Genomic DNA, 26077 nt, shown 5'->3' on the forward strand with positions numbered 1-26077 from the left:
TCCCTTGGTGCTTCTGCCTGTTGCCAGGGAAAGAGATTATCCTGGCTTGGGGAAGGTCAGCCAGCCCCAGTACGATTGCTAACACGGCTTAGCTTGCCATCCCTAACCACAGATTCACAGTCAGGGATACAGAGACTGGACTAAACCACTCCAAGGCCAAGCAGACTGGCCAGTGAGAGGAGAAACAACACTCAGCACCACTCAAGCGCCTCGCAGGCCACTCTAATCCCCACCCACGCCTGTGGGAGGGCGCAGCTCTCCAGTCTGCAGGGCAGACAGGCTGCAGTCTGTCAGAATCCTGAAAGAGGGAAGGTCTTTGAGAACAGAGACCTCATCTGCATGGCCCTGGGGGCCCTGCTTTGAACACAGCAGAGATGAAAGGGTAGATCTCCCAGACTACTAGACGAGCTGGTACGCACGCAGCACAGACATAAAAATATTTATCACAGTCATCTATAAATGTATGCAAGAGCCTGAGACCCTGAGAGATGTACCTCATTCCATGCTAACCTCTTAAATGAATATCTGGATTTATTAAGAATGACTTTATTAATTCGCTATTATTAAGAATGATTCCCATTTTACATAATGGTGAATAATTTGAAAAGGAATTTCACATCGTTGTCCGGTTCCTCATAACAAATCGTGAAGTGTAGGAGAGCAGTTACCCTTGCTGGAACTGCAGTTCAGAGAGGTGACGTGTGACTTGTCGGATATCACACAGCTGGAAAGTGGTAGAGCTGGTGTAGAACCTCCAGGTATTCTGACCCCAGGTTTAGCGCTCTTCCCTCAGTCCTCTGTGTTGAGTGGAAGACTGTTTTCTCATCAGGTGGGATGCCTTAATAAGGAAGTACAAGGAGGAAAAGAAAGAGATGAGCTAACTGATGCCTAGAGCCAGCTGAATCGGCTCTGCCTACCAACAGAGAGCCACCTGATAGGGCCAGATTGGGCCTCAGTCCCGAATCCCCTCTTCTTGACTCACATATTGCCCCTGGCTTATAAAAAAAAAAAACAACAGGTCAGAGTGCAAGCACTGTGTATTCTTTACAAAAGGAATCATCATAGAGAGCTTTGAATAGTCATCTCCCCAAGGGCATCTAAGATCCGGTTCAAACTACACAAACGGTACGTAAACACAATTTAGGGAGAGATCAGTATACTGTATAAGGTTCATATACATAGGCAGTTACATACGCAGATAGACGTTGGGGTAATTTGAAACGGGATGGGACAAAATAACCTCTGAAGGGTATAGGGGTGAAGGTCTCTGACTCTCTCCCACGCTCTATGAAGAGGTTGTGGACTCACTCTGTGTGTGTGTGTGTGTGTGTGTATGTACTCGTGGAAGAAGATATACACAGTGGGGGAAAGCCTGGTTTTAACACCAAGGCTGAAGTTCAATGATGCTGCTTTCCAAGAAGGTTGCCTTTGACTTTTCTAATGAAAAATTAATAGGCACTTACTTGCTGCTGCCTTTAATTACATTTGCTAAAGACAACCGGCATGGCTCTGGCTGTCTTCTGTGCTGGATCTGCTCTCAGCAAAGCTCATTGGTTTGGGAGGAGAAAGGGTGCCATTTTGCCTGAGCAGCTGAAGAGGCAGAAACATCACGGGATGGAAACTGTATCACATTTTCTGCTAATGGATCCCCACCCATAAGCATTCACCCGACAGAGAAGCTGAATCAAACACGCCTTGGTAGAACACGGACCAGGATTCTAAAACTGTGGGTTGAGCACCCCAAAGGACCAAGGAGATTTTGAGAGAGGGCCACTAAGCCTTGTCTGTAGGCATATAAAATGCTCCCGTACAAATACAAAACTACTTTTCTACTGTATATAAATACTACTGGGATGAGTAAAGTATTAATTCACTTACTAAATGAAAATCTAAATTTATAATAGCTTTTTACCATTATGTATTTTCTTTTTTTTTTTTTTTTTTTTTTTATGCGTTACGCGGGCCTCTCACTGCTGTGGCCTCTCCCGTTGCGGAGGACAGGCTCCGGACGCGCAGGCTCAGCGGCCATGGCTCACGGGCCCAGCCGCTCCGCGGCATGTGGGATCTTCCCAGACCGGGGCACGAACCCGTGTCCCCTGCATCGGCAGGCGGACTCCCAACCACTGCGCCACCAGGGAAGCCCCATTATGTATTTTCTTAACTAAAAGTACATATAGACCATGTTGAGGTCCTCAGAAGTTTTTTACCTTAAAAATGAGCCTTCAGGGAATTCTCTGGTAGTCAAGTGGTTAGGACTCCATGCTCTCCCAGCTGAGGGCCCGGGTTCAATCCCTGGTCAGGGAACTAAAATCCCACAAGCCATGCGGTACGGCCAGGAGAAAATGAAAAAGAGACTTCATACAGGAAAAGACTAGGAACTTAAAACTAGGGTGTTCCTTCTATAACTAAGCAGGATTACTGAAGGAATGGTCTTTTTGGATCCCACTTTTCCCCCATTTTTAAACAGCTTTATTAAGGTATAATTTGCATTCCATAAAGTTCATCCATTTAAAGTATGAAATTCAATTTTTCTGTAGTATATTTAGAGTTGTGGAACCATCACCACAATCTTAGAACAGCTTTCACCATCCCATCGTACTCATTAGCAATTAATCCCCATCTCCTACACCCATTTCCCCTAAGCTCTAGGCACTCAATGATCTCTTTTCTGTTTCTATAGATTTGCCTCTTTGGGACATTTCATATAATACGTGGATCATACAATACATGGTCTTTTGTGACTAGAGGAATGTTTTGAATCCTCAAAACTCCATCCAGTTGTTGTATATCCCACTCCCACACATACTTCTGTCCCCTTCTCACATCACCCAGAAGCCTCTTGCTCCCCCGCCTATAAGAATACTTTCTCCTATTAGTTCTCAGCCGTCTGTTTGTTCAAGAAGCACTTGGCATGAGCTGCAAAGCCCATCTCTGCTGGCACTGTGCTGTTCTCCAGCTCTTTCTGTGATTTCCTCACCTCTGACTTCTTGGGGATGGCATCTTGCTGGTATACTTCTTGGGCTCCCCCCACTCGACTATGTGCAACATCGTTTTCTGCTCGAAATGGGTAATCAGTTTATGTGTGTTGAAAGAATAAGTGACTCATGGGGATGTTCCCATACTTCTAGGAAAAAAGGATTCAGGAGAAAGTGCAAGAAAGCAAAGTCAAGAACAGGAACAAAGATAAAGCGTGGAATGTAGGCATTACAATCCAAAGGGTTGGCAGCTGTGGATCAGGAGTGATCTAGTATTGTGACTAGAGGGCATTAGAAGGCCCTGGGCCGCAAAGGGTCTCCCACTTCCAGCAGCAACTGAAAGAACATATTAGTCACTCCAGCTGATGGCGTTAACTGCCTCCATTACAATGCAAAGGTCAACACCTGGGAGAGTGGCAGATTGAGCTATTATCAGCCATTTCCACCTCAGCTACAATCTGAGCTCTTTGAACATTTCCTCTTCCCTGAGGCCCAGAGGTCTGGAGGTGAGTGTAGAGTCTGGAAAAATCTAGGGCCCAGTTCCCTATGGCCAACTGCACACTTTTATCATCGTTGATTTCCAAGCCAAGGAAGACAGAGGTCAAGAGTAAGATGGCTGGTGTTCTTGGTTCCTCCTCAGAGCTCCTGGTGGGGGACGGGCTAGGGTGGAGGACGGCTCCCAGGGACCTCAGCCATCTGTGCCCAATGGCTAAGACACTGGGGCCCAAGCCTCCACAGATGACCTACCCTCAAGACACACAATGTTCCATCCTGTTAGCTACTCTCTGACTTGGGGAGAGTAAGTTAGTTCTTCAAAGGAAAGGTAAGTCATCTAGTCTGAGGTGTCGGGCTTGCTCTCAAAATGCAAATATCCAGGGGAGGTTGACACACCTTTGGGGAATTAGATGATCTTTAAGATTCTTTCACCCTTAAGAGAACCTAGGGCTCTTAGAGTTCTTTAATTCCTTGTGAAGAACTCATTACAAGGCAGGGCTCTCCTAGGCAGTAGGCAAAGTTCATTTTTAACCTCCAATTCCTAACTTGCTGTCATGTCTGCCATCCTCCTTCCTGCTCCCAGGCACCTGTGCCCTTTTCTGGTTCCATTTGCTTTGGGAACTGCTTAGTGGTCCCAACTGTTCTTTCCTTCCTTTCCCTAACTCATTCCAACTCCTAAAGAGCAAGCATCCAAACACATATATACGGAATCTAAAAAAAAAAAAAAGGTCATGAAGAACCTAGGGCCAGGATGGGAAAAAAGACGCAGACCTACTAGAGAATGGACTTGAGGACATGGGGAGGGGGAAGGGTAAGCTGGGACAAAGTGAGAGAGTGGCATGGACATATATACACTACCAAATGTAAAACAGATGGCTAGTGGGAAGCAGCCACATAGCACAGGGAGATCAGCTCGGTGCTCTGTGACCACCTAGAGGGGTGGGATAGGGAGGGTGGGAGGGAGGGAGACACAAGAGGGAGGGGATATGGGGATATATGTATACGTACAGCTGATTCACTTTGTTGTAAAGCAGAAACTAACACACCATTGTAAAGCAATTATACTCCAATAAAGATGTTAAAAACAAAACAAAAAAGAGCAAGCATCCATTCTCTCAGTGAGAGAAACTTGTTTTGGCCTTAGAGGGGGAAGCCTGCTGATTAAACCCATCCACACTAACTTAGTAATGACTGGCAGTCCTGGCAAAAGTCCCTCAATCTCCCAGTGGTATCTGCATTCATTTTTTCAACCACTTCCTTGAAATGTAATTTATATACCATAAAGTTCACCCCGTTGGATTAAAGTGCAATTCAATGGTTTTTAGTATATTTCTCGAGTTGTGTGATGATCACCATAATCTAATTTTTTTTTTTTTTTTTTTTGCGGTACGCGGGCCTCTCACCGCTGTGGCCTCTCCCGTCGCAGAGCACAGGCTCCGGACGCGCAGGCTCAGCGGCCATGGCTCACGGGCCCAGCTGCTCGGCGGCATGTGGGATCTTCCCGCACCGGAGCACGAACCCGTGTCCCCTGCATCGGCAGGCGGACTCTCAACCACTGTGCCACCAGGGAAGCCCCATAATCTAATTTTAGAACATTTTCATGACCTTCCCAAAGAAGGAGGGTCATGAAATTTTATACCCATTAGCCATCACTTCCCATTCCTCCTCTCCTCCAGGCCTAAGCAAACACTAGTCTACTTTCTGTCTCTAGATTTTCTGCATTCATTTTTAGGGAATAATTGTCATCCCAAAGCATGACTATCTAATGGTGGGATTTTCAGCATTGTGGGGAAAGTATTTTTAGGTACAAGAGTATTACTGAGACCCACTTGTACAAATATTTCTAAACATTCTAAAATGTTAATATTCTAATTTCCAAAATGGAGCTATTCTTCCAAAAAGATGTCTGGGGGAAATGAAGAATGAAGTCCTGAAGGGTAACTGAGGTACAAGGGGAAGATGGCTGGAGGTGGGTGGTCTGCAGACCTCCCAAAGGGCCTGCTATGTCCTGAGGTGCATAGGCATCTCCCCTCTGCAAGCCAAGTACTCACTTCAGAGAGAGGCCCGAGGTGGTCAGCCCCTATCTGATGACAACGGCCAGGTGCACATCCTGGAGCAGCTCTTCAAAACCTCTGCCTTTTGTTCCTGTGACCCCCACCTTTCTTGGTTTTCATCTGACCTTTGGGACTCCTCCTCTACATGGTGGTTGACCCCTGGGTTTCCTCGTCAGCCCTTCACAGGTGTCCTCCAGCCAATGGCATCATTCCCTTCACCATGTCACTTCTGGGCTCCATCAATCAATACATCTGCTCTGCCATAACTTCCTGACTGGTCCCCTCTGCTCTTGGATCTTGCTTTTCCTATCTCGTTACAACATTGCCAGAGTTTGCCTCCCAAAACATACTGGCCCTTGACACCCCTGTCCCCCAATTCATGGACTCTTCATTGTCTTTAAACTGAGGCCCACCCTCCTCCACATAGCGTTAAAGAGCCCAACCCACCTTCACCCATGGTTGCCAGTCAGTCCCCTCACTCCACCCCACCCTTCAGACTCAATTCCCATCATTAATCCCCAGATGTACCATTTCTTTATCCAACAAACAGCCAAGGGGTACCTCCTATGTGCCAGGTATGGGGCACAAGAATGCGTAAGATACCAATTCTGCCCTCAGAGAGTTCAGCAGACTGTGGAGACAGCTCTGAAAACAAGTCAAGATAATACAATGTAACAAGTGCTATAATAGAGATAAAAGCAAGGTGTGCTGGGAACTGAGGAAGGAGTGCCTAGCACCCTGGGGTAGGGGGGGAGGAAAAGGCATTAGAGAGGCATCACAGAGATGCTACAGATTTGGCTTGTGCTGGGGGTGCATGTGAAAAGGGTGATCTCTGCAGAGATTTAAAGAGCCGTTTACGGTGGCTGGATGATGTGCGGAAGTGGTGGATAGTGAAAGCTAGCAGGTAGGAAGAGGCAGTTTGGGGGACAGTTTTCAGTTGGGTTGTGACAGGCATGATGAGATGGGGACAAAGTGGAGGACAGACTGGAGGGCAAGGAGGGAGAGTTGGTAATTGTCTAGGCAATGAGTAGAGAGGATCTGGGCGAAGGTATAGCCAGAGAATGTGGAAGAAGAGACAGAAGTGAAAAGACAAGGGCACGGTGGCAGGACTCTGGGAACTGGGATAGGAGGGCTCACCACTCTAAGATCTGGGAGTTTGGGGGATGGTAATTCCACCAGTGGCGAGAAAACAGAGGGAGGAGCAAGCTTCTTGGGGGATGACCTTAGTTTTAGACAAACTGAATCTGGGGTGCTGGTGGATACCAAGGAACATCCATGGGGAGTTCTCCAGTAGACGGGGGTAAGCTTGGAACTGGGAAGGGAGGCAGGGGCTGAAGACTCAGATTTCAGAAATCCTTAGCGAAAAAATGTTTATCCTTTGGCCCAGCAATTCTACTTGTAGGAATTTCTCCTAAGGATACAAGTAAAGATGTGTGTGAAGATTTATCTACAAAAATGCTCATTGTTTATAACAGTAAAACAGTGGAAACTTTACAAACTGCCAAGACAGTGAAAAATGTCCAAGAGTAGGGGACTGGTTAAATAAATTATGCTATATTCATGCAATGGAATTCTGTTTGGACAATAAAATGGATATTGTAGATGGATGCTTATTGGCATAAAAATATATACACAATATTTTGCTAAGTAGAAAAAAGCAGATTCTAAAACTCTTTGTAAAGTCCCATTTTTTGTTAAGAAAAGAATTAAGATGTTAATGGTTCTTTCTAGGTGTTGTAATTATGAATGTGTTTTCTTTTGTCTTTCTCTCTTCTAGTTTTTATACACTTAATCATACATAGCTTTTGCTGTAAGATGATGGTTACTTAAAATTTTTGAATAAAATGGAAAGGAATGACCAAGGGAGAGCTCAGGGAATGAGGAGGGAATCAATGATGTAACCCCATCACATTGAAGGCCATCTGGCTTCTGTCCATGCAGTGTTCCTCCCATATCGTATTTGCTACATGGCTGTGTGGCAGAGTGCAAGGAGCAGACTGAACTTATGTTTCATTCTACTACAAACTCTGGACCCTGGGCAAACTTTGATTCTCTAAGTCTCGGTTTTCTCACCTTTATAGTGGAGAGAATAACATCTTCCTCAAAACTGTTATGCGACAATAAGATGCACAGACATATTGTTGTTGCTTAATAAATATTAGTCCATCCTCCTTTTCTTCTGACTCCTCCTTCTCTGCTGGCCCCAGATTCAACCTCTAGAGTCTTTTTGGCCCTTACAGTGGGAATTAATGCCTCCTCTCTCCAAACTCCCAAAACGCTCTCTTTGGACCTCTATTGAACACTGACTGAACTGTGCTCTGAACTGGAATTAGTGGCTTAGCTCCTCTCCCTCCCTGACTGTAACCTGAGTTGAGTCACCTCTCTATCCCTAAGGCACCTAGCACAGTGCTTTGCACACAGGGGATGCTCTATGAATGTTTGCTGACTAAATTCATGGTGCTTTTTATGACTTTGCTAATCCTGGATTGATTACTCAAAGGCTGGAATACTCTAGGGTTAGTTTATTCAGATCTCTTGGAATGTTTCTCCTCCCAATTTGTAACTCTGGCAAGGTTTATCTTCCAATTTGCAAAGAGATGACCAACAGAGAAAGAAAGAGAAGCTCACCCAGACCTCTAGCCTCTTTGTCAGAAGCTCTGCAGAGAGAGCTGGAGGAAGAAGAGTAAAGTGAAGGTTGTTTCTCCCCCCCCCCCCCCGGAGTAGAGGTGACACGTCCCCACCCACCCCAGTGTTTAGACTGCTGGAGCTTCCAGCAGGACAGCTTAGGGCCAAGGGGAATTGGATAGGTACATCATTCCACAGGCCTAGGTCCTCTTTGACCCGAAGTAAAGTCCTCTCCACTCCTGCCTGTTTGTCGCTGGCGCTGTGCAGGAGTAACTTGTCCTTCTCTGCCCTCTCCCCCGTCCTCCTTCAGCCGGGGCTCTCCACCCTGCCCTGGGGCTCTCCACCCTGCCGTGGGGCGCATCCTTCCGGCTAACACCTTGCTAGGTAGGCTAACACCTTGCTAGGTAGGGAGCCAGCCTGGCGCTGACGAAAGATCTTTCGGTTGCAAGTCCGGAGACCTGTGTGGCCCATGGCAAGTTAATTAGGCTCTGAAGCCTTAGTTTCCGCATTTATAAACCGGGAATAATCACACGGGCCCTGTCCCCTGTCACAACCCAGGGTTATTGAGGGGAATCAAATGAGATTAAAAAAAGTATGAACGAGCAAAGAGCTCTTCACAAACGCCAGGTGTTCGTAATGCTGTCTGTGGGGTTCCCTCTGGGTAACTCTCCACCAAAGCGTTCCTGTCCGCCCCGCCCTAGCTGCATCGGCCTCACCCACTGCATCTCCATCTTTCACGTCACTGTCTTCCTGCGCCTCAGAGATACTCAGTCTTTCCATCTCCACCGTCCATTTCCGGGTCTGGTTCTTGGGCCCCTCCGGCCCTCCAGAGACTCTGGGTCTCCGTCTCCCTGCGGCAGTCGCTGCCTGGGCGCCCCCAGGCCGGTGCGCCCTCCTTTGGTATAGCCGCCCGGCCAGAGAATCGCCCAATAAGAGCGCCGGACTCAAATATGACAGCTCAGGAAGCGGCCAATCGAGCCGGGCCGGGGAAGGGGGGCGCAGCGCGGGGGCTGAAGTTGGGTTGAATGGGGGGATGGGGATTAAAGGGGGATACAAAAGAGGGGAGCTAGGACTAGGGGCGCAGGAACCCAAGCAAGGGGCGGGGGAGGACCGCACGGCAGCCACGTCCGGCGAAGGGACCACGGGCTGGACGCGGCTCCAGGCGCCAGGGAGGGAGGGGGCGCGGCGAGAATTTTAGGTGAGGAAGGGGAGCTGGGGCCCCCACGGTACCGGGCGCCTCACGAGGCCGGGCCTGAGGATGCCAGCGGGGCGCCGAGGCGGGGGCCGCGGCCCGGCCGGGGGCGGAGGCGGCCGCGCGCCGCTGTGAGCCGAGGCCCGAGCGGCGCGGGGGGCGGGGAGGCGGCGGGAGGAGGGGATGCGGAGGGCGCTCCGGCGGCGGCGGCGGCGGCGGCAACCGGGCGAGAAGGGAGGAGCGGCGCGAGCGGCCGGAGCAGCGCAGGGCCCGAGGCGTGCATGGCGCGCCCTGAGCCCGGCTCCCGCGGGTTCCCCCGCAGCGCCCCCGGGGCGCAGCGGCTCTTGGGCCGGCCCCTCTCGGCCGGCTGCCTCTGAGCGCCGGCCCTCGATCTCTGGATGCCGTGCTCCCTGGGAGAAGCCCGCCTGCGTTGGGGCGGAACGGCGGCGGTGCTGCGCCGGATTCCGCCCTCAGCTTAGTCCTTCTGCGCCCGGCCGCGGCGGGCCCGCAGCCGGCGGCGAGGAGCCTGGAGCTTGCGGAGCCGGCGCGACAGCCCTCCTGGGCCAGCGGGTCCGGGCCAGCTCCGCTCCGTTTTGGGGGAAGGGGGAGGCGAGAGGGGAAGGGCCGCGCTGCAGGAGCCGGTCCTCGCCCCCGCCCCCCTGCGCGGACACGCTGAAGGCTGGGCTCGGCTTTCTAGGGGGCCAAGCTCCACTCTCAACGCGGGAGGTGGGGGATGCGGGCGACGGCCCCCTTGGGCTCCAGGACCCTCCCCCCAGGGCTCGGGAGCTGTTGCTCCGCCCGCCGCCCCCTCCCCCGTCCTCTCCACCCCCCCATCCCACCTCCCCACCCCTCGTAAGAAAATAATGCTGGCTGGCGCCCGCACCTCCCAGTCGCTCTCAGTCCGCCGCGAGGAAAGGGCGCCCGCTTGGTCTCCACGCCGGGACCCCTACCGAGCCGCCCTAGCTGCCGCCTCGCCGCGTGTGCCGCTGGGCTCCGCTTAGGCAGAATCTGCGAGCGCCGCGCCCGGGCATTGCCAGCTCCGGGGAGGCGCCGCCCGCAAGGACACCTCTCCGTCCCGCCTCGTCCGCAACTCCGGTCCTTGTCGAGCTCGACGCGAGCCAGGAGTCCGGACGTCCCTCTGCGCGCAGCTCAGCAGCTCGAGTTGTCCCCGCTGCCCCAGCTCGGAGCCAACTCCATCTCGGACCTGGGACTCCTGACGCGGATTCTCAGCCACTTCTCACCTCGGGGCTGTGCCTGCCTCCCGCTTGCTCTCCCGCTGCCCTCCTTCTCCGCTCAGGACGGGGGTGCCAAGATGCCCCGCTACTGCCCAGGGACCCGGGCCGCCCCCGACGTGTGACCCCAGCCTGGTCCCCCTGCTCGGCCGTCCGCCCTCCCCTTGGAGAACCCCGGCCCGGCCCCCGGGGGAGGAGGAAGAAGACGACGAGGCCGAGGGGGGGATGTCCAGCTCCAAAAGCGTGAGCCCCCCGGGCTACGCGGCGCAGACAGCGGCGGCGCCGGCGTCCCGGGGAGGCCCGGAACACCGCTCGGCGTGGGGCGAGGCCGACTCCCGCGCCAATGGCTACCCCCACGCCCCCGGGGGTTCGGCCCGCGGCTCCACCAAGAAACCCGGGGGGACGGTGACCCCGCAGCAGCAGCAGCGCCTGGCCAGACGCTGGCGCAGCGACGACGACGACGATCCTCCTCTGAGTGGCGATGACCCCCTGGCTGGGGGCTTCGGCTTCAGTTTCCGTTCCAAGTCGGCCTGGCAGGAGCGCGGCGGCGACGACTGCGGTCGCGGCAGCCGGCGGCAGCGGCGGGGCGCGGCCGGCGGGGGCAGCACCCGGGCGCCCCCTGCGGGCGGCGGCGGCGGCTCGGCGGCGGCGGCGGCGGCCGCAGCTGGCGGGACGGAGGTGCGCCCCCGTTCTGTGGAGCTGGGTCTGGAGGAGCGGCGGGGCAAGGGCCGCGCGGCCGACGAGCTGGAGGCCGGCGCCGTCGAGGAAGACGAGGGTTCCGGAGATGGCGGCAGCTTGGCGGGCTCGGGCGCGGGGCCTGGCGCGGTGCTGTCGCTGGGCGCCTGCTGCCTGGCACTGCTGCAGATATTCCGCTCGAAGAAGTTCCCGTCGGACAAGCTGGAGCGGCTGTACCAGCGCTACTTCTTCCGTCTGAACCAGAGCAGCCTCACTATGCTCATGGCTGTGCTGGTGCTCGTGTGCCTCGTCATGTTGGCCTTCCACGCGGCACGGCCCCCGCTGCAGCTGCCCTACCTGGCCGTGCTGGCGGCTGCCGTGGGTGTGATCCTCGTCATGGCCGTGCTCTGCAACCGCGCCGCCTTCCACCAGGACCACATGGGCCTGGCCTGCTACGCGCTCATCGCCGTGGTGCTGGCTGTCCAGGTGGTGGGCCTGCTGCTGCCTCAGCCGCGCAGCGCCTCCGAGGGCATCTGGTGGACTGTGTTCTTCATCTATACCATCTACACGCTGCTGCCCGTGCGCATGCGGGCCGCGGTACTCAGCGGGGTGCTCCTGTCTGCCCTCCACCTGGCCATCGCCCTGCGCACCAACGCCCAGGACCAGTTCCTGCTCAAGCAGGTAGGGGCCCACCTGGGCATAGGGACTGGATAGTGGGGTGCGCAGGCCTAGGCCTGACTCCAAAGAAAGGCAACCCACTTTCACCCTTTTAAAGTGGTGAAAAGAGCCAGAGAGACATGGCTGTGTCAGCTGTGTGGTGTCTTCTAGCCCCCGAACCCCCTCTGAGCCCCATCACCTTCCTCTACAAAAAGTGCTCTTGTATGTAATGTTCCCGCTGGTAGAAGACATACCAAATCTTAGCCATTATCGTAGGGATGCTAATGAGGAAGACTTGGAGGAGAAAATGCTATGGAGAGGTCGGTCCCCTTCTCTTCCTGTGCTTCTGTCTCTGTATATAAAAGGCCCCTGACAAAAGTGGCTGGCCCCTGTAGCAGCCTCCCTGCTCCTGAGGGCCACTGATGGTTTGTTAACCGAATGTCCTGGATGAAGGGTAGGGGAGGGGAGACCCTGGGCGCCCCTTGCCCAGTCTTCGGGAGGGGAAATGATATAATCCTGCCAGTTGTCTGGGACTGGGGGTTCGGGAGCTGGAGATATTTCTGAACTTGAGGGAGGACTGACAAGTTTGTTTCATTTGTGAAAGTGCCCCAAGCCAAAAAGCTGCCTTCAGCAAAGGTGGGAAGGAACCTTTGTGTGTGGTGACGGTCCCCCTCCTGGCCTGAGCAGAAAGCTAGTGTTGGAAGTTGTGACCCCTTCATGTGGGTGCTCCTGGTTGTTGCTTATGGTGGGGGCTTTTAACCCTCCTGGGACGGGTTAGGCGAGCCTTGAACGGTAGGCTTAGGAGGAAATAAAACTCCCTGGTTAACTGGTGACTCCCCAGAAGACTTGTGGGAGAGAGGTGTGCTTGCCATGGCGACCTTGGGTGAGACCAGCTCCTCTGACATGCACACCTTCTCCCCTTAGCGGTCCCCTTGTCTGTGGCTCCATGGGCCTCATCCATTGGCCCCTGCTGAGCCTGCTTGGTTGCGGCGCAACCTACTTGGCTGTGAGAGTCAAGCGGGCCTTTGCTGCAGGCCAGTCTCCTGACTGTGGAACCTAGTGCATCCCCCGACCTCTCTCCAGGCAACTGCATCCTCTAACAGAACTTCTTAACTCTATTCCATTGTCATTGCCTTCCTTCTCCCCACTTCTAGTGCCTTTTCTCAGACTTCAGTCTTGTTGGGTACTGCGTCTTTCTTGAGGGGTTCTCCCGTGCCCCCTGGCTTCCTGGGTATCATACTCTCCCACAGGGAATACTGTGGGCTTCATGGCGCTGGGCTCTCGCTGCACCTCCAAGGTGCTCTGTGACTGGGAGCGAGGGAGCCTACAACCTCTCTGGGCCCCGGGTTCCTTGCCTAGTAAATGAGAGGCTTATGCATGCCCCTTCCAGTTCCAGCCCCTCTGTGCCAATCCTCACCTTCTGCAAGGAGCCCCTCCTTGCATTCCAGCCACACTGGCCTCTCCCTCTTTTGCATGGCCAACAATGGAGTCAGAGCCACAGAGTGGGGCACTTACTTATTCCCCAGTGCCCCTTGGTTTTATTCCCCATCCAATGTAAGCTCCTTGGATGCAGGAATCCTGAGGTGTGTGTGTTTTTCCTTCTCTACCCTCTCTCCCTTGTCTAGCACAGTGTAGGGTACTTAGTAGGGATTTAATAACTGCTTAACGATTTGATTGTGTTCCAGTGGGTGAAGTAGTTGGGCTTGTTGATGCTGACTTAAAGTTTTTCTGATCTGGGATCAGAAGGAAATAAAATCTTTAGAGATCAGCTTTGAACTTAAGAGAACAACCTATTGAGAGCTGGTTAAAAGAAAGTTAACCACTATTGTTAGTGCTTATAAAGGATCCAAATGTTTTGACCTGGGACCCAAGCTCTCACATGAGTATTTATACCTTTGGGGGTTGTTCCTGGCTTGGATGGGAGGCAGGTTGCTTGGGTGGATATAGCTTTTCTACAGAAAGAAAGGCATGACGTCCACACGGAGCAGCAGAGATTTCCAGGATCATTCAGAGTATTTACTGAACCAGACTTGGGACTCAGGATCTGAGTATAGCCCTAGGAAATCCTAGATGTGTGATTTTAGGAGACTGGAGTCAGATGCCAGGACAGGAGTGCTGGACTAGGGAGCTCCGTCTCCATCTTAGCATGAAGATGCCATCGCAGCAGCAGGAGTTGGCTGACTGACTTCCCCATCTAGTTCCTCAGGCCTGTCCCTCTCCCTTCTCCCCCCACCTCCACCACCTCCCACCCCATACTTCTTTTACCCATTATGGTCTTCAGACCTTCCCTTGTCTGTAGGCTTTTGGGTGGGTTTGCACTTAACTTCTCATGACCTACTCTGCTGAGTGTAGCAGAGCTTGTTAGGAATGGTCTACGATAACAGAATGCAAGCATTCTTTCTATTTGACTTCAGAGAAAACTATCTTTTTTGGTTTGTATTTGATTTGCCTTTATGAGTATGTCTGATATAAACTTTGTATTTCTTGAGCAAACCCTATCGGATGCTGGGAAATTTTAGTGGGACAGTCGAGCATTACCTTCTGCCTCAGGTTACCCCAGAGCAGCAGGTGTTAGAAGATGGCTTGCGTTAGATGCCTTGTTCTTTTCTTTGGTGAAGATACGCATCCAGGGAAATGGGGCAGCAGTACGCGGTCTCTAATGCGGGGGCTTTGGGAATTTGGGCCCTCAGGAAACTGTGTTGGCATTTTCCACTTCTTCTGAGAGGCTGGCCCCCTTGCTCCTACAGCCTAGATCGTCAACATCAGTATCTGATCTGGATTATTTTTTTCCCCTGGCCCCTCTTCTCTTTGGGGCTCTTCCCTTTGCTCCAATTAGGAGGAGAAACATGTAGTATCTCGTCTGGTGCCTCTTGAGAGAGCGGAGAGGCAAGGTGGGGCAGCCCTTTTGGGGGATGATGTTTCTTCCTTTTGCTACATCTCCTGATCTAGCTCTTCCCCTGGTATTCATCCCCCTCCCCCTGCTCTTTTTCTGTCCCTTCCTTTCTCTTGCCTCCCCCTTCAGTCCCCTGTTGTTCTCTGCCTACCTCTCCTCTCCTCTGCCTGCCTGCTTTTCTGCTTCCCCATCTCTTACTTCCCATTTGCAGCCTCTCAGCCTCGCCTTCTCTGCTCGCCTCACTGTCGTCTCCTTGGTGGGGTACAGTAGGGGCGTCACGGGTTGTTTTTTTCTCCTTCTTTGCCTGTTAGAAGTCCCTCTGCTACACCCATACCATAAATAACACTCAAGCATCTGCCAAACACATTCCTCACTTGTGTTAATAGGCTGCAATGATGCTGGAGCCTGTTGCCATGGCAACCTCATTTTTGTTTGACTGTATCCCACTCTGCTACATAAAGCCTCTGCATGCACTCACACACAAACAAGTACACTCACACAACTATTGCACATGCTTAACTATTAGAGATTATTTTGGAGAAAACATCTTTGGGCCCCATGGGGGTGGGCAGTCATTTGGCCAAGGAGATGAACGTCTCTGCTTGTCCAGTGTTACCCTAGGAGGTGATAATGGATGCAGGAGCTCTTTGAAAAGTAGAGAGTCCTGTTCAGATGTGGGGTATTATTCTGCAGCCACATTAAACTCACCTGACATGGTTTCTGAAAAGAAGATTCCGACCCTGTGTGGGTCCCCGTGAGCTTGGGAGTGCTGTCAGAGGTTGCCTTTGTGGTGTGGGCTGACCCATCCTTACCCAGCTATCATCAGCTCCTTCCTCTCTTCCCCCTAACCCTTTTGGAGAAAATCAGTGATTTCCTGCATTTCTGCCTTTGTGCCTGTTCGAACACACAATGGTCACCAGTTGTTCCAGAGATCAGAAAGGCACAGGTGCTGTGTGGGTGATGTTCTGTGACCATGAGCACGTGTGAGTGTCTAAACTGAGGAGTCTGGGGCTGGATGGGGGTGGGGAAGCAGACCAAGGAGTGACTGCTGTGGCTGCTGAGGGGTGGGTGCCTGGGTCCATGTGTGGGAGTGTGTCTGTCACGTGGGCTGGCCCCAGTGTGTACGTGCATATGGACGTATGTGTGTGTGTGTGTGTGTGTGTGTGTGTGTGTGTGTGTATCTATCTGTCTGTCGTGTGGGCTGGCCTGGGTGGTGGAGGGGGGCCCAGGGAAGCCTTTGTGTTGACTTTGAAAGGAGATCATCACAGCTCTGTCCTGTTTATTCTCGGTTGGTGGCTGGCTTCCTATGGCTGTTTGCATTTCTGATTCTGGGCCTTGATTGACTTTCCGACCTTGACCTCTGGCTCCTCAGGGAAATACCCTGGATGCACACGCCCCCCCCCCCCCATCATAATGAGGCTGGGGGCTAGACTCGAGTGGTCAGCCCACTCCATGGAGTCCCATGGCTCCATGGAGTCCCGCCCTTCCCTTTCAAAAACACAAGCTGCCCACCCACTCAGCCATCCGGTGAGCCCCGTGGAGAGCTGGCCCCTCGCTCTGGAACTTGGTCCAGAGGCCTGTGCAGTGGGTTACTGTGTGCACTGCTCCAGCCACTGCCTCCCTGCCCACGGAGGGGTGGGAGGACGGGGTGGTGGTATGGAAGAGGACACACACTTTCACAACTCCGGGAATAGTCTGCCGCCAGTTACTTCCCCCATCACCCCCATTTCTGGAAGAGAGAAATCTGGCCATGGTGAACCCCAGCAGCAACGGCAGGCTGGGGTGGGAGGCGGGCTCTGAGTTTGTAGCCGGGGAGGGTCTGCTTGTCTTGCCTCGACGCTAATTGTATTTGCCGATTATATTTGCTAATTATTTTCAATTATTATGTTGCCTTCTTCTTTATGCAGCGGGAAGGGGGTGCTTGGAGGGGAGCAGAAGCCTCTGGGGTGGGGGTCGAGCAGAGCGTCTAGATGGAGGGTCATCTTGTGGATCTCAGGGGTGCCTCGCGGCCTGTGGGGGGGGACTTCAGGAGTGGCAGAGACCCAGCCGAGGAGCAGAACGATAAGCTGCTGTACTTGTGGCAATGTTGACTGTTTTGATCTGGAGCAAGAGCATGAGGTCTGTGTGCTGTGCAACACGGAACAGTGTGCTCATGTGTGTCTATAAGGAGGACACAGACGATGTATTAAACCCCAGCTCGGAAACCTGCCCAGCCTCACAGAAGAGTTTTAAATATCAGTGTAAAAGGCCTGGACAGAAGCTCTCCTGTGCAGACAGGCCCTGGCCACGGGTCACTCTGTCAGAGGGTGCAGCTGGCAGCAGAAGCAGAGCTGTGGCCCCTGCTGGGCCTGGCCTCGTGTTCTCCCGAGAGGTGCAGATGGAGCGCCCTCCTCGGTTCCAGCCAGGGGTGGGGTGAGTGTTGGGAGAGGGGACCGAGGTGGGAGCCTCTCTGTGACCGTACCAGTCTCTTGCTGGGTGACTTCCTGTCCACGGCTGTCCGCTTGGCACCTCCGTTAACTTTATTTATCTTGTGGTGGGTCCAGTTTGTGGTCGTTTACTTGCCAGGAGCATCGCCTGTGTTGGGAATGGAAACAGTTTGCCCCAGGAGCTCCAATGTGCTGGTGCCCATAAATCCTTCGGGTGCAGGTACATAAGTCACACTTTAGTGTATCGTACCCTTCTTTCATCCCTGCCTGTGAGAGGTGGGGGGAGCTCGCTAGTGGAGGGCAGGGTCAGTGTTGGTTTTTTGGTTTTTAAAAAAAATAAATTTATTTATTTATTTTTGGCTGCGTTGGGTCTTCGTTGCTGCGTGCGGGCTTTCTCTAGTTGCGGTGAGCAGGAGCTACTCTTCGTTGCGGTGCACGGGCTTCTCGTTGCGGTGGCTTCTCTTGTTGCGGAGCACGGGCACTAGGCATGCGGGCTTCAGTAGTTGTGCCTCGCGGGCTCTAGAGCACAGGCTCAGTAGTTGTGGTTCTTGGGCTTAGTTGCTCTGCGGCCTGTGGGATCTTCCTGGACCAGGGCTCGAACCCGTGTCCCCTGCATTGGCAGGTGGATTCTTAATCACTGCAGCACTAGGCAAGTCCTAGTGTTGATTTTCTCTCCCAAACACGAAACTCCATGAAGATGATCGGAAAGCCCTACTTTCGCCCACGCTCCCCCGCCCCGGCCCATTTTCTCCAGGCAATGTCCAAACGTGGGGCAGGGGAGAACTCTCTTTATAGCACTGTGAACAAAATCTAGGAGTTTCTAGTTAATGGACCATGAGCTTCATGTGGACCTGCATTTTGGTCTGGCTGTTAGAAAAGACCAGTGGGGTCTTGGTTAGGCTATGGGCATATCCGGTTCATAGGAAGATTGAGGCCAGATCTGAAATACTATGTTTGATTCTAGAATTTAGAGGAGGGTACCAGATTGGTAAGGGGACTGGAAACCTTGACTTCTGAGAGAACGCTTGAAAGGGTGGGAGATGTTTAGCTGGGAAGACAGCAGACTGTACAAAGGTAAGAAGGCAGAGACATGGGCAAAGTGTTATTTATTGCTGGGATCCCTGTTGTCACATGTTAGAAGAGGGACTAAATTTATTTTCGGTTACTCCCAAGGGCAGAGTTGGGGCAAATGGGTGGAAACAGTAGACAGATTTCAGCTCCAGGTAGAAGATACCTTTCTAGCCTTTGGGGTTGCAGCCATCAAACCAGATGCCTCCTGAGGTAGCCAGCTGTGTCAGTGGTGGTGTTCAAGGGGAGACTGGACGGCTGACTGCCAAGCTTGTTACTGAGGAGGTGGAAGGCTCTGCTTCCAAAGGTCTGGGGCGGGTCCCAGGAAGGGGTCTATTTTTTCAACAGCGTGGATTTAGTTTTCCAGGCTCTCCAGCTGATATTGTTGATCAACTCTTAGGTTTGGGATCATTGGCTAAGATAGCCGCTCAGGTCACACCCAACCCTCGGATTCTGTGGTCTTACCACAGCATGAATGCCTGCTGCAATCTGTTGGGGTGCCCTATCGTCATGCCCAGCTCAGCCTCTGTTTAAAAGAAAGTCACTGCAGACCTGCAGGCCCATTAGGAGATGTCCAGGTGGGGCTGGCAAGTGGACTGATGTAGGATGCAGAGCTGGAAGGCGGTTGGTAATGGTGACATAGGGTGGGAAGGTTGGCCCAGACCTGGACACATATTCTCCTCTCATCCTGCCTCCCAGCTGTTCCCATCCCCCAACTCTTGTTTGAGGCAGAGCAGTCTGTGGCTCAACACTGGTGGTGGTAGGGGTCAGCAGAAAGATGGACCTTAGTTTGACTCCTGGTTTATTCATTCATGTGGTAAGTGAATATGAAAAACACTGAGGCTACCCCAGGTCCACAATGGATGGTACAGAACGTGGCAAGTGGGGAGATCAAGGGGTAGGCAAGAGGTCGGGAATTAGGAGATGGTTTGAAGGAGGAGGAGTAGGCTGTAAGGAAGGGAAGAGGAGATTGGAGCTGTGGGTATGGGGAGGGGAAAAGCTTGGAAGTGGGGGCAGGGATGCTCTCTGGGAACAATGGGATATAGTCACAGAAAAGGGGGGTAAACAAACAAACACCGGGGAGACAGTAATAGCTTTATTCTCTAGCCCAGCCTCATGTGTCAGCCTGGACACCCCCCCACCCCACCCCACACCCTGACTCCCACACATACTTCTTGCTCTGAGAGCGTTATGAGCTGTTGCTTCTGGGCTTGAGGCATCCTGACCTCACACTTGGGTGGTCTCCTCTCCCTTCCCGTTAGGGGCTCCCTAGAGGTTATCACACAGATCACCACAGTCCCACTTGGCTCTTGGAAGGGGTCCTGAGGGACCTTGGTGCGCGACACATAGTAGGTGCTCGGTGAGAGTTTGAATGAATGAATGAACGGGTGGTGGGGTGGGTGGGCAGCTGCATGCAGACTCTCAGCTGTACCGAAGTGCTAGACCAACACCTCCACAGAAGGAAGCGATACAGCTCGGCTTGGAAGCCTATTTTGGTGGATTGTTATCCTACACTCTGAGCGGGGCTTCCAAAATCCCTCCTGCTGCAATTTAAAACGTGTGCCTTCTTGGAAACAGAAAGCTGTTGCCTGGCACTGCCGGTACTATATCCCTTCACAGATTTGAAAACCATTATTAAGTCCTTCTTTCAGCCTTTTCCCCATTCCTTCAGACAACAACCGTTTATTAGATGCCTGCAGTGTTACAGGCACTGTGCTAGACCCTGAGGGTCCAAAAATGACTCAGCCTGGGTCCCAGCGCCCAGATGCTCCCAGTGACTGTCCTTTGGAGGGATGTTAATAGATGTTTCACATACACACGTTCAGTCCCGTGTCAAATAAATTTAAGAAATACTGGGTTAAACTGAATTCTTTATCGTAGAACTTTAAAGCTTTTAATATGTTAGCATGCAGTAGAATTTGCCAAGAGGAGGCTATTGCATGAAGCCTTTATCAAACATATTTGACCCCAGAACCAGTTTTTGAAGGAACATAACAGAGGCATTAGTGTTTGTTGGAACTCCTTTTGGGACACACTGCTTCAGGGGCTGGGAGAATCGTTGAAATTTCTCAGGGTCCAGCCCCCTGCCTCTGGGGTAGGCTAGGCAAAGTCATCTAGCGGGGGGGCATTTGTTTGTTCGGGGGCTTTCCTCCCTCAAGAAGGAGATTACTCAGCTTGCATTGGCTGGCTACCTGCTTTAAAGTCTCATTCTGTGTCTGCATCTGAAATCCTTTATAAAGTAAGACGATGGGGCTGGGAGGGACCAGCGAGATGCCTCCTTATCTAGTTTCAGTTTCCTTTAGGGGTTTTCTGCTGTCATTAGACAAAGGAGCCTGTTGGGCTCTGTATATGACTTCTGGTGGGGCTGGGCGCCATGCACTGAGGGCCTGGCCCATGGGGAAGTCGTGATGGGCCATTTCAGAGCATCCTTCTTCCCCACATTTTCTTTGTATCCTTTGCACTCCCACCCTCCAAAAGGAGGAAGACCTTAAAGAATATTGATTATGAACAATGAGTATATATTGAGTTTTTGTTGTAAGCCTGGCACTGGGCTAATCCATTACATATGTGACCTCACTTAATCTTAATATTAACCCTTCGAGAAAGATATTTTTATCCCTATTTCAGGGCTGCAGAAAATGGGATAAGAGAAGGTAAGTAACTTCCCCAAGGTCACTCAGTGAGTGAACATGGCAGATGGTTCAGCGCCTGCCCACATTCCCTGGGCATGTACCTTTCTTCTCTTGCCAGCCAGAGTGCCAGCTGCCTGTTTGTGGGACAGGTCAGAAGTGCTGGGGAGGGAGCGCCCATCCCTAGAGCAGTCCTCAACCAATGACTGTTGGGAGCTGGTGGATAAATACCCCAGCTCCCTTGACCCTGGTGTGGGGGGAGTATAACTTTGAGACAAGCCTTCTCTGTTGGCTTCTAGTCCTGCAGAAGGATTCAGCTCGGTTGCCCACAGTGGTATAGGCGTGACAACATTTCTTTTTCTTTTCTTTTCTTCCCCTTCCTCCCTCCCTCCCTCTTTCCCTCCCTCCCTCTCTTCCTTCCTCTCTTTCTTTTTTTTTCTCTTTCTTCCCTTGTTTGTCTCATTTCTCCATTCCCTGTCTAATGTTTTCTGGGGTCACCTCCCAGGTAAACCACTTCTTTCAAACCCTTGTCTCAGCATCTTTTTCCAGGGACAATCCAGATTGAGAGTGGAGAAGCTGGAATTCTAATCTGGGTTTGACTTGAACACTAGGGAGGGGAGTGGCCGCTTTGCTAGGGCAAAATGCATCAAGTGCAGAACTCTGTGGCAGAATCAGAACCCTAGTCCTGCCTGGCCCCTCATTGCTATCTGATAACATATTTTGTCACCAGTAGAGTGGTTTCTGGACTAGTGGAACGGTGTGAAAATTTAAAAACTATATATGTATTTTTTGTTTATATATATATATATATATATATATATATATATATATATATATATATGTATATATTTAATTTCTGCTTCTTAAAAATGTATGACTTCCTTTCACCTAGACAGTGGCTCAAATATCAGCCAAAGACTCAAATACTTGGACACCTGATTAACATTTTATAGAGGACACAGGACTTTACCACGTGTGATCTTACTTGCTTCTCATGACGGCTCTGAGGAGGTGATGAGTTAAGAAGGTGCAGGCATTGGCTTTTGGGCCCAGGGGCCCTGGAGAAGTCCCTGGTTATACGGTCCTGGCTGAGTGGCCTTACTCTCGCTCAGTCAGTTCCCTGACGGACAGGATCTGTTGTTGGGTGCCGATAAGGTAATGCACGCAAGGGTACTCATAGTTACAGACCTGTGCTGCTGGTATTGTGTTGGAGAGGAGGAAGTAGGGGTTCAGAGAGGTTGAGTGACCTCACTCAGGTCACACAGCCAGTTAGCTTAGGAGCTGCTATACAAATCCAGATCTCTGACTTCAAATCCAGTGCTCTTTTCACATTTGGACCCAGCCCTGAGTCCATCCCATGGTGCCTAAATTAGAAGGCACAGCTGCTATCAAGCAGTTGTCTTGGGTGGTTGTGGAATGTGTGGTTTCTTATTTGTGATGCCTTCCTTCCCACGTGGTGTCTGGCTCAGATGGGCGTTAAATGATTTGTCATTTCCTGAGCCTGCAGTCATGCTGCGAGCGGGGGCAACGCTGAAGTGTTCAGGGGACACCTGGGATCAGATGTTTACCTGTGAAGAGCCCCCGCGCGGTCTTCTGGATGCGTGAGGAGGGACCGAGACCCAGGAGATGGGTCAGACTCAACGCTGGGATAGCTCAGGTCTGGGTGTGAGGCTGCCTCGTGTCCAGGCTTCTGGTGGTGTACATGGAACAGGGGTGGGAAGGAGGTGGCTGGGGACACACATCAGGATCACTTCTCGGAGGTCAGACCTGGGGTCTTTCTGTAGAGCTGCATCTAGTAGATGGTGCAGTTTAGCGCTTACTCTAGGAGGTCTTTGTTTCGTTTATTTATTTATTTGGCCATGCCGTGATGCACGCAGGAGTCTAGTTCCCCGATCAGGGATCCAGCCCACGCCCCCTGCAGTGGAAGTGTAGAGCCTTAACCACTGGACCGCCAGGGAAGTCCCTCTAGGATGTCTTTAGAGCCCAGCTCCCCACAACCATCAACATCCTAAAAAGTACCCCAAACATCCTGCTTCAAATCCACTTCTGTCCTTGTCACTCTTCTCAAGAAAACTAAAGGAAAATGTAACTCCTACCCAAGTGCAATTCTTTTGCTAAGTGGATTTTCAAGGTTTTATTTTCGCATTCTCTTTTGGGGATGGGAAGGCTGTTTATTTGTTCACTTAACATGCCCAAGCCCCCAGTCTTCCTCTGGCCAAGTCCCTTTTCCTGTAAGCATTTCACCACGCCATCTGGGAGGGACCCAGCCATCCTGACAGGCTCCCAGCGGGTAACACCAGCTCGGAAGTGCCTTGGCTCTGACATCTCAGCCAAGGAGGCTGCCGAGGGAGAGGGATCATCACTGAATCCCAGGTGAGCAGGGTAGGCTTGTACCCCTCCCTGCCGAGGGAGAGGCGCCCTGCCTTTGCAACATCTGACACTCTGCATCTAACATCTGAGTCACTCTGAAACACCCTCTTCTTTTTCTCTGTGGCACTCATACTGATTTATAATTTTATCTCTGTAGGTTTATCTCTCTGTCATTCAGCTTGACAGTCAGCTGTCTGAGGACAGGGGCCTTGTCTGTTTGAATACTCAGATATTTACTGAATGTTACTGACTTTCCGACCGCTACTGCCCAGCACTGTGGGAAGAAGGTGGACAGTTCCCATTCTCAGGTTCTACAGGGAATGCTGACTCTTGGCAGCCAGGGGTCCCTCATGGTGCCCCCTCCCTGGACCAAGGCAAGCTTGTCCTCCACTGGCAAGGGGCTCTGGGCCTGGGGGTGTGGTCTTAGAAAATACTGCTTTCCACCTTTGCCCTCCCTCCCTTGGGTTCCCTACTGGTCTGTTGGGTGATGTCAGGAAGGGTCCCTGTTGCCCCCATTTGCCTCTTTCTCCCATCCTCGGTCGCCTTTCTTCTTCTCAGCTTTCGTCTGGTATCTTTTTCCTCCTCCTGAGTCCTCCCGCTTCCCTCTTTCCAGCTGTAAGATGTGGGAAAGACCTCAGAGACTTGCCAGGAGGCAAGTTCAACTGTAAGGACAGTAAATATAAGCCTGGATGACTTCACAAATTCCAAACAGTATTCTTCATTCTTTTCAAAGTGATCCCACGGGACGGCAGTTCTCACCGTGCCATAAACTTCCTTACCGTTGATGGCCCTGTATCACCGTGCATGTGTCAGCTCCCTTTCTCACCTCAGACGCCCAAGGCTGAGACTTCAGCTTTTGGGGTGGGTTAACCTCCAGTCACCCTACGGAGCTTAAGGCGTGGGAGGTGAAGGCACATCTAGGAGTTTGTACATAACCCCGGTATCCAGGCTCATCTGGGGTGGGCCTGGGCACCAGCATTTTGGAATGCTCCTGCCGATTCTGACGTGCCCAGGGACGAGAGCTACTGTCCTGAGCCACCCTTCATCAGCAGAGGGCTCACAAGGGTGACGCCGAGTCTGATTTATGGCTGTATTGAAAGGGAAGTTGCCTATATCGAGAGGGGTTTATTGTGGTGATTCAGTAAAGAGCGATGGCCACTAAAAATTATTACAGGCATGTAATAGGGGAAGAAAACTTGGTTGGTGTAAAAAATCTTGTCAGGCAAGGCTGTGGCTCAGTATGTTTATGTTCCTCTTATCACCAGCAATTAGTCCCAAACATGGCTCGATAAATGGATTAGTGCAGTGCTATAATAACTGCAAGGATATTTTAGAAAATGAGTGCTATACCATGTGTTCAGTGGAGCCATCTTAGCAGAGCAGCAAATCTCACTCAACGTTCCTGACGGCCTCTTAGCTACAAACAAATGCCTAGTGATCAGTGTGAGCTCTTCCCTTCTCTCTTTTTTATGTGGTATTTCCCTTTTGAATAGGAGAAATTGTACATTAGTCTTTGTGAGTCTCCCTCCAACTAGAATGTAAACTAGAAAATGTCTGTAGTAGATGCTCAATAAATATTTGTTAAAGGAATGAATGAATTTGCTCACAGCAGGTAAATAGCAATGTGAGTCCAGCACTAATACCGCCATTACTTTTTCTTCGACTCTTAAGCTCATGAGACATGTAAGGAATTATATAGTTAGTGACTCCCCATTTGCACGTATTGTTATCAGCATGTGTGGCAAAGACTAAAAGAGTGAAGAAAGGTGATGTGTAGGGTGATGAAGGGATGGAGCTTGCACCCTGAAAGGATTTCCTTCCTGTGCACTTTGAAGCTACTTCTTTCCTAGCACCTTTGGCTAGAAAGGTACAGGATTCTGCTGTAGCCCTTGTGCTCTGGGGGTACTGAGAGATGCACATGAAATCAGGGTCCATCTGAGGACTTGGAAGGATTGAAAATCACCAGGTGTGTGGGCTGAGGCCTGGGAATCATCCCTATCCAGCACCGAGAGACATCCTTGGGTTAAATCCTCTATGAAGGGCCACATGTGGATTACGACGTGGTCTTTTTTGGAAAAGGGTTATCTGGGGAGAGTTAATTTTGGATTTTGCTTTACATTTATTTTTAAAGTGGAATATTTCTCTGGCATTGATGACAATGGCCTAGAAAAGCCAGTTAGTCACCATCTGACATCTTCCCCATGTGGGGTGTTTGCTGCCCCTGCTTCTTTCCCACCTGATGTCTCTGGGGCTGGTTTAAATCCTCTCCCTCGGGGGCCTCTGGGGTGATTTCACTGGCAAACAGATCTATAGGGAAGTCCTGCTGGATCTAAGTGGTGTCATCCTCTGCTCTGATCCTGGGTGACAGGGAGTGGCCCCTGGCGCTGCTCTTTGCTTCTCCTTGGAGGGGGCGATGGCATCCAGGTGAGGCCTTACCCTGCCACATCCAGGTCTGTAAGACTGGTTCCAGCCTGTGTTCTCCAGTAGTTTTTTTGTTCTTTAATTTTACTCTGTATAGTCTGCAGGGAGTAAAAGGAAAACCACCCAAAGCCTGTATTTAAAGAGCAGACTGGGTTTCTCTTAAGGGATCAAAAATATAGGACTGTTCCATCCCACCTCCCCTAGGGTCATCTCTGGTTCCACTGTGGAGCAGGAAGAGGGTCTCAGGGCAGACGCTGGAGCCTCTGTACTGCGAGGGGGTGGAAGGCGGGGGGAGGCACTGGGAGAGGTGACAGAGGCGGCATCCCTGCAAACTCAGTTGAGAGGTGGGGAGAAGAGCCAAGGC

At 51.8% G+C, this 26077-nt stretch overlaps 1 protein-coding gene and 1 long non-coding RNA gene across 2 annotated transcripts in view; one reads left to right on the plus strand and one right to left on the minus strand.

Moving 5' to 3' along the window:
- Positions 1-524: 524 nt before the first annotated feature.
- Positions 525-9073, minus strand: LOC116753225. The gene is made up of 2 exons (XR_004349718.1): positions 8866-9073; positions 525-838 (listed from the first exon to the last, which is right to left on the minus strand). It is a non-coding gene; the product is annotated as an uncharacterized LOC116753225 (long non-coding RNA).
- Positions 9074-10679: 1606 nt separating this feature from the next.
- The window catches only part of ADCY5 (adenylate cyclase 5), a 156355-nt gene continuing 140957 nt past the window's right edge, over positions 10680-26077 (plus strand). Inside the window, exon 1 of the mRNA XM_032630779.1 lies at positions 10680-11929. Within this exon, the coding sequence (XP_032486670.1) occupies positions 10799-11929 (1131 nt within the window). The 5' untranslated portion in view covers positions 10680-10798. The remainder of the gene's footprint in view (positions 11930-26077) is intronic.

This window comes from Phocoena sinus, chromosome 4 (assembly GCF_008692025.1).
Source record: "Phocoena sinus isolate mPhoSin1 chromosome 4, mPhoSin1.pri, whole genome shotgun sequence".
Taxonomy (NCBI): Eukaryota; Metazoa; Chordata; class Mammalia; order Artiodactyla; family Phocoenidae; genus Phocoena; species Phocoena sinus.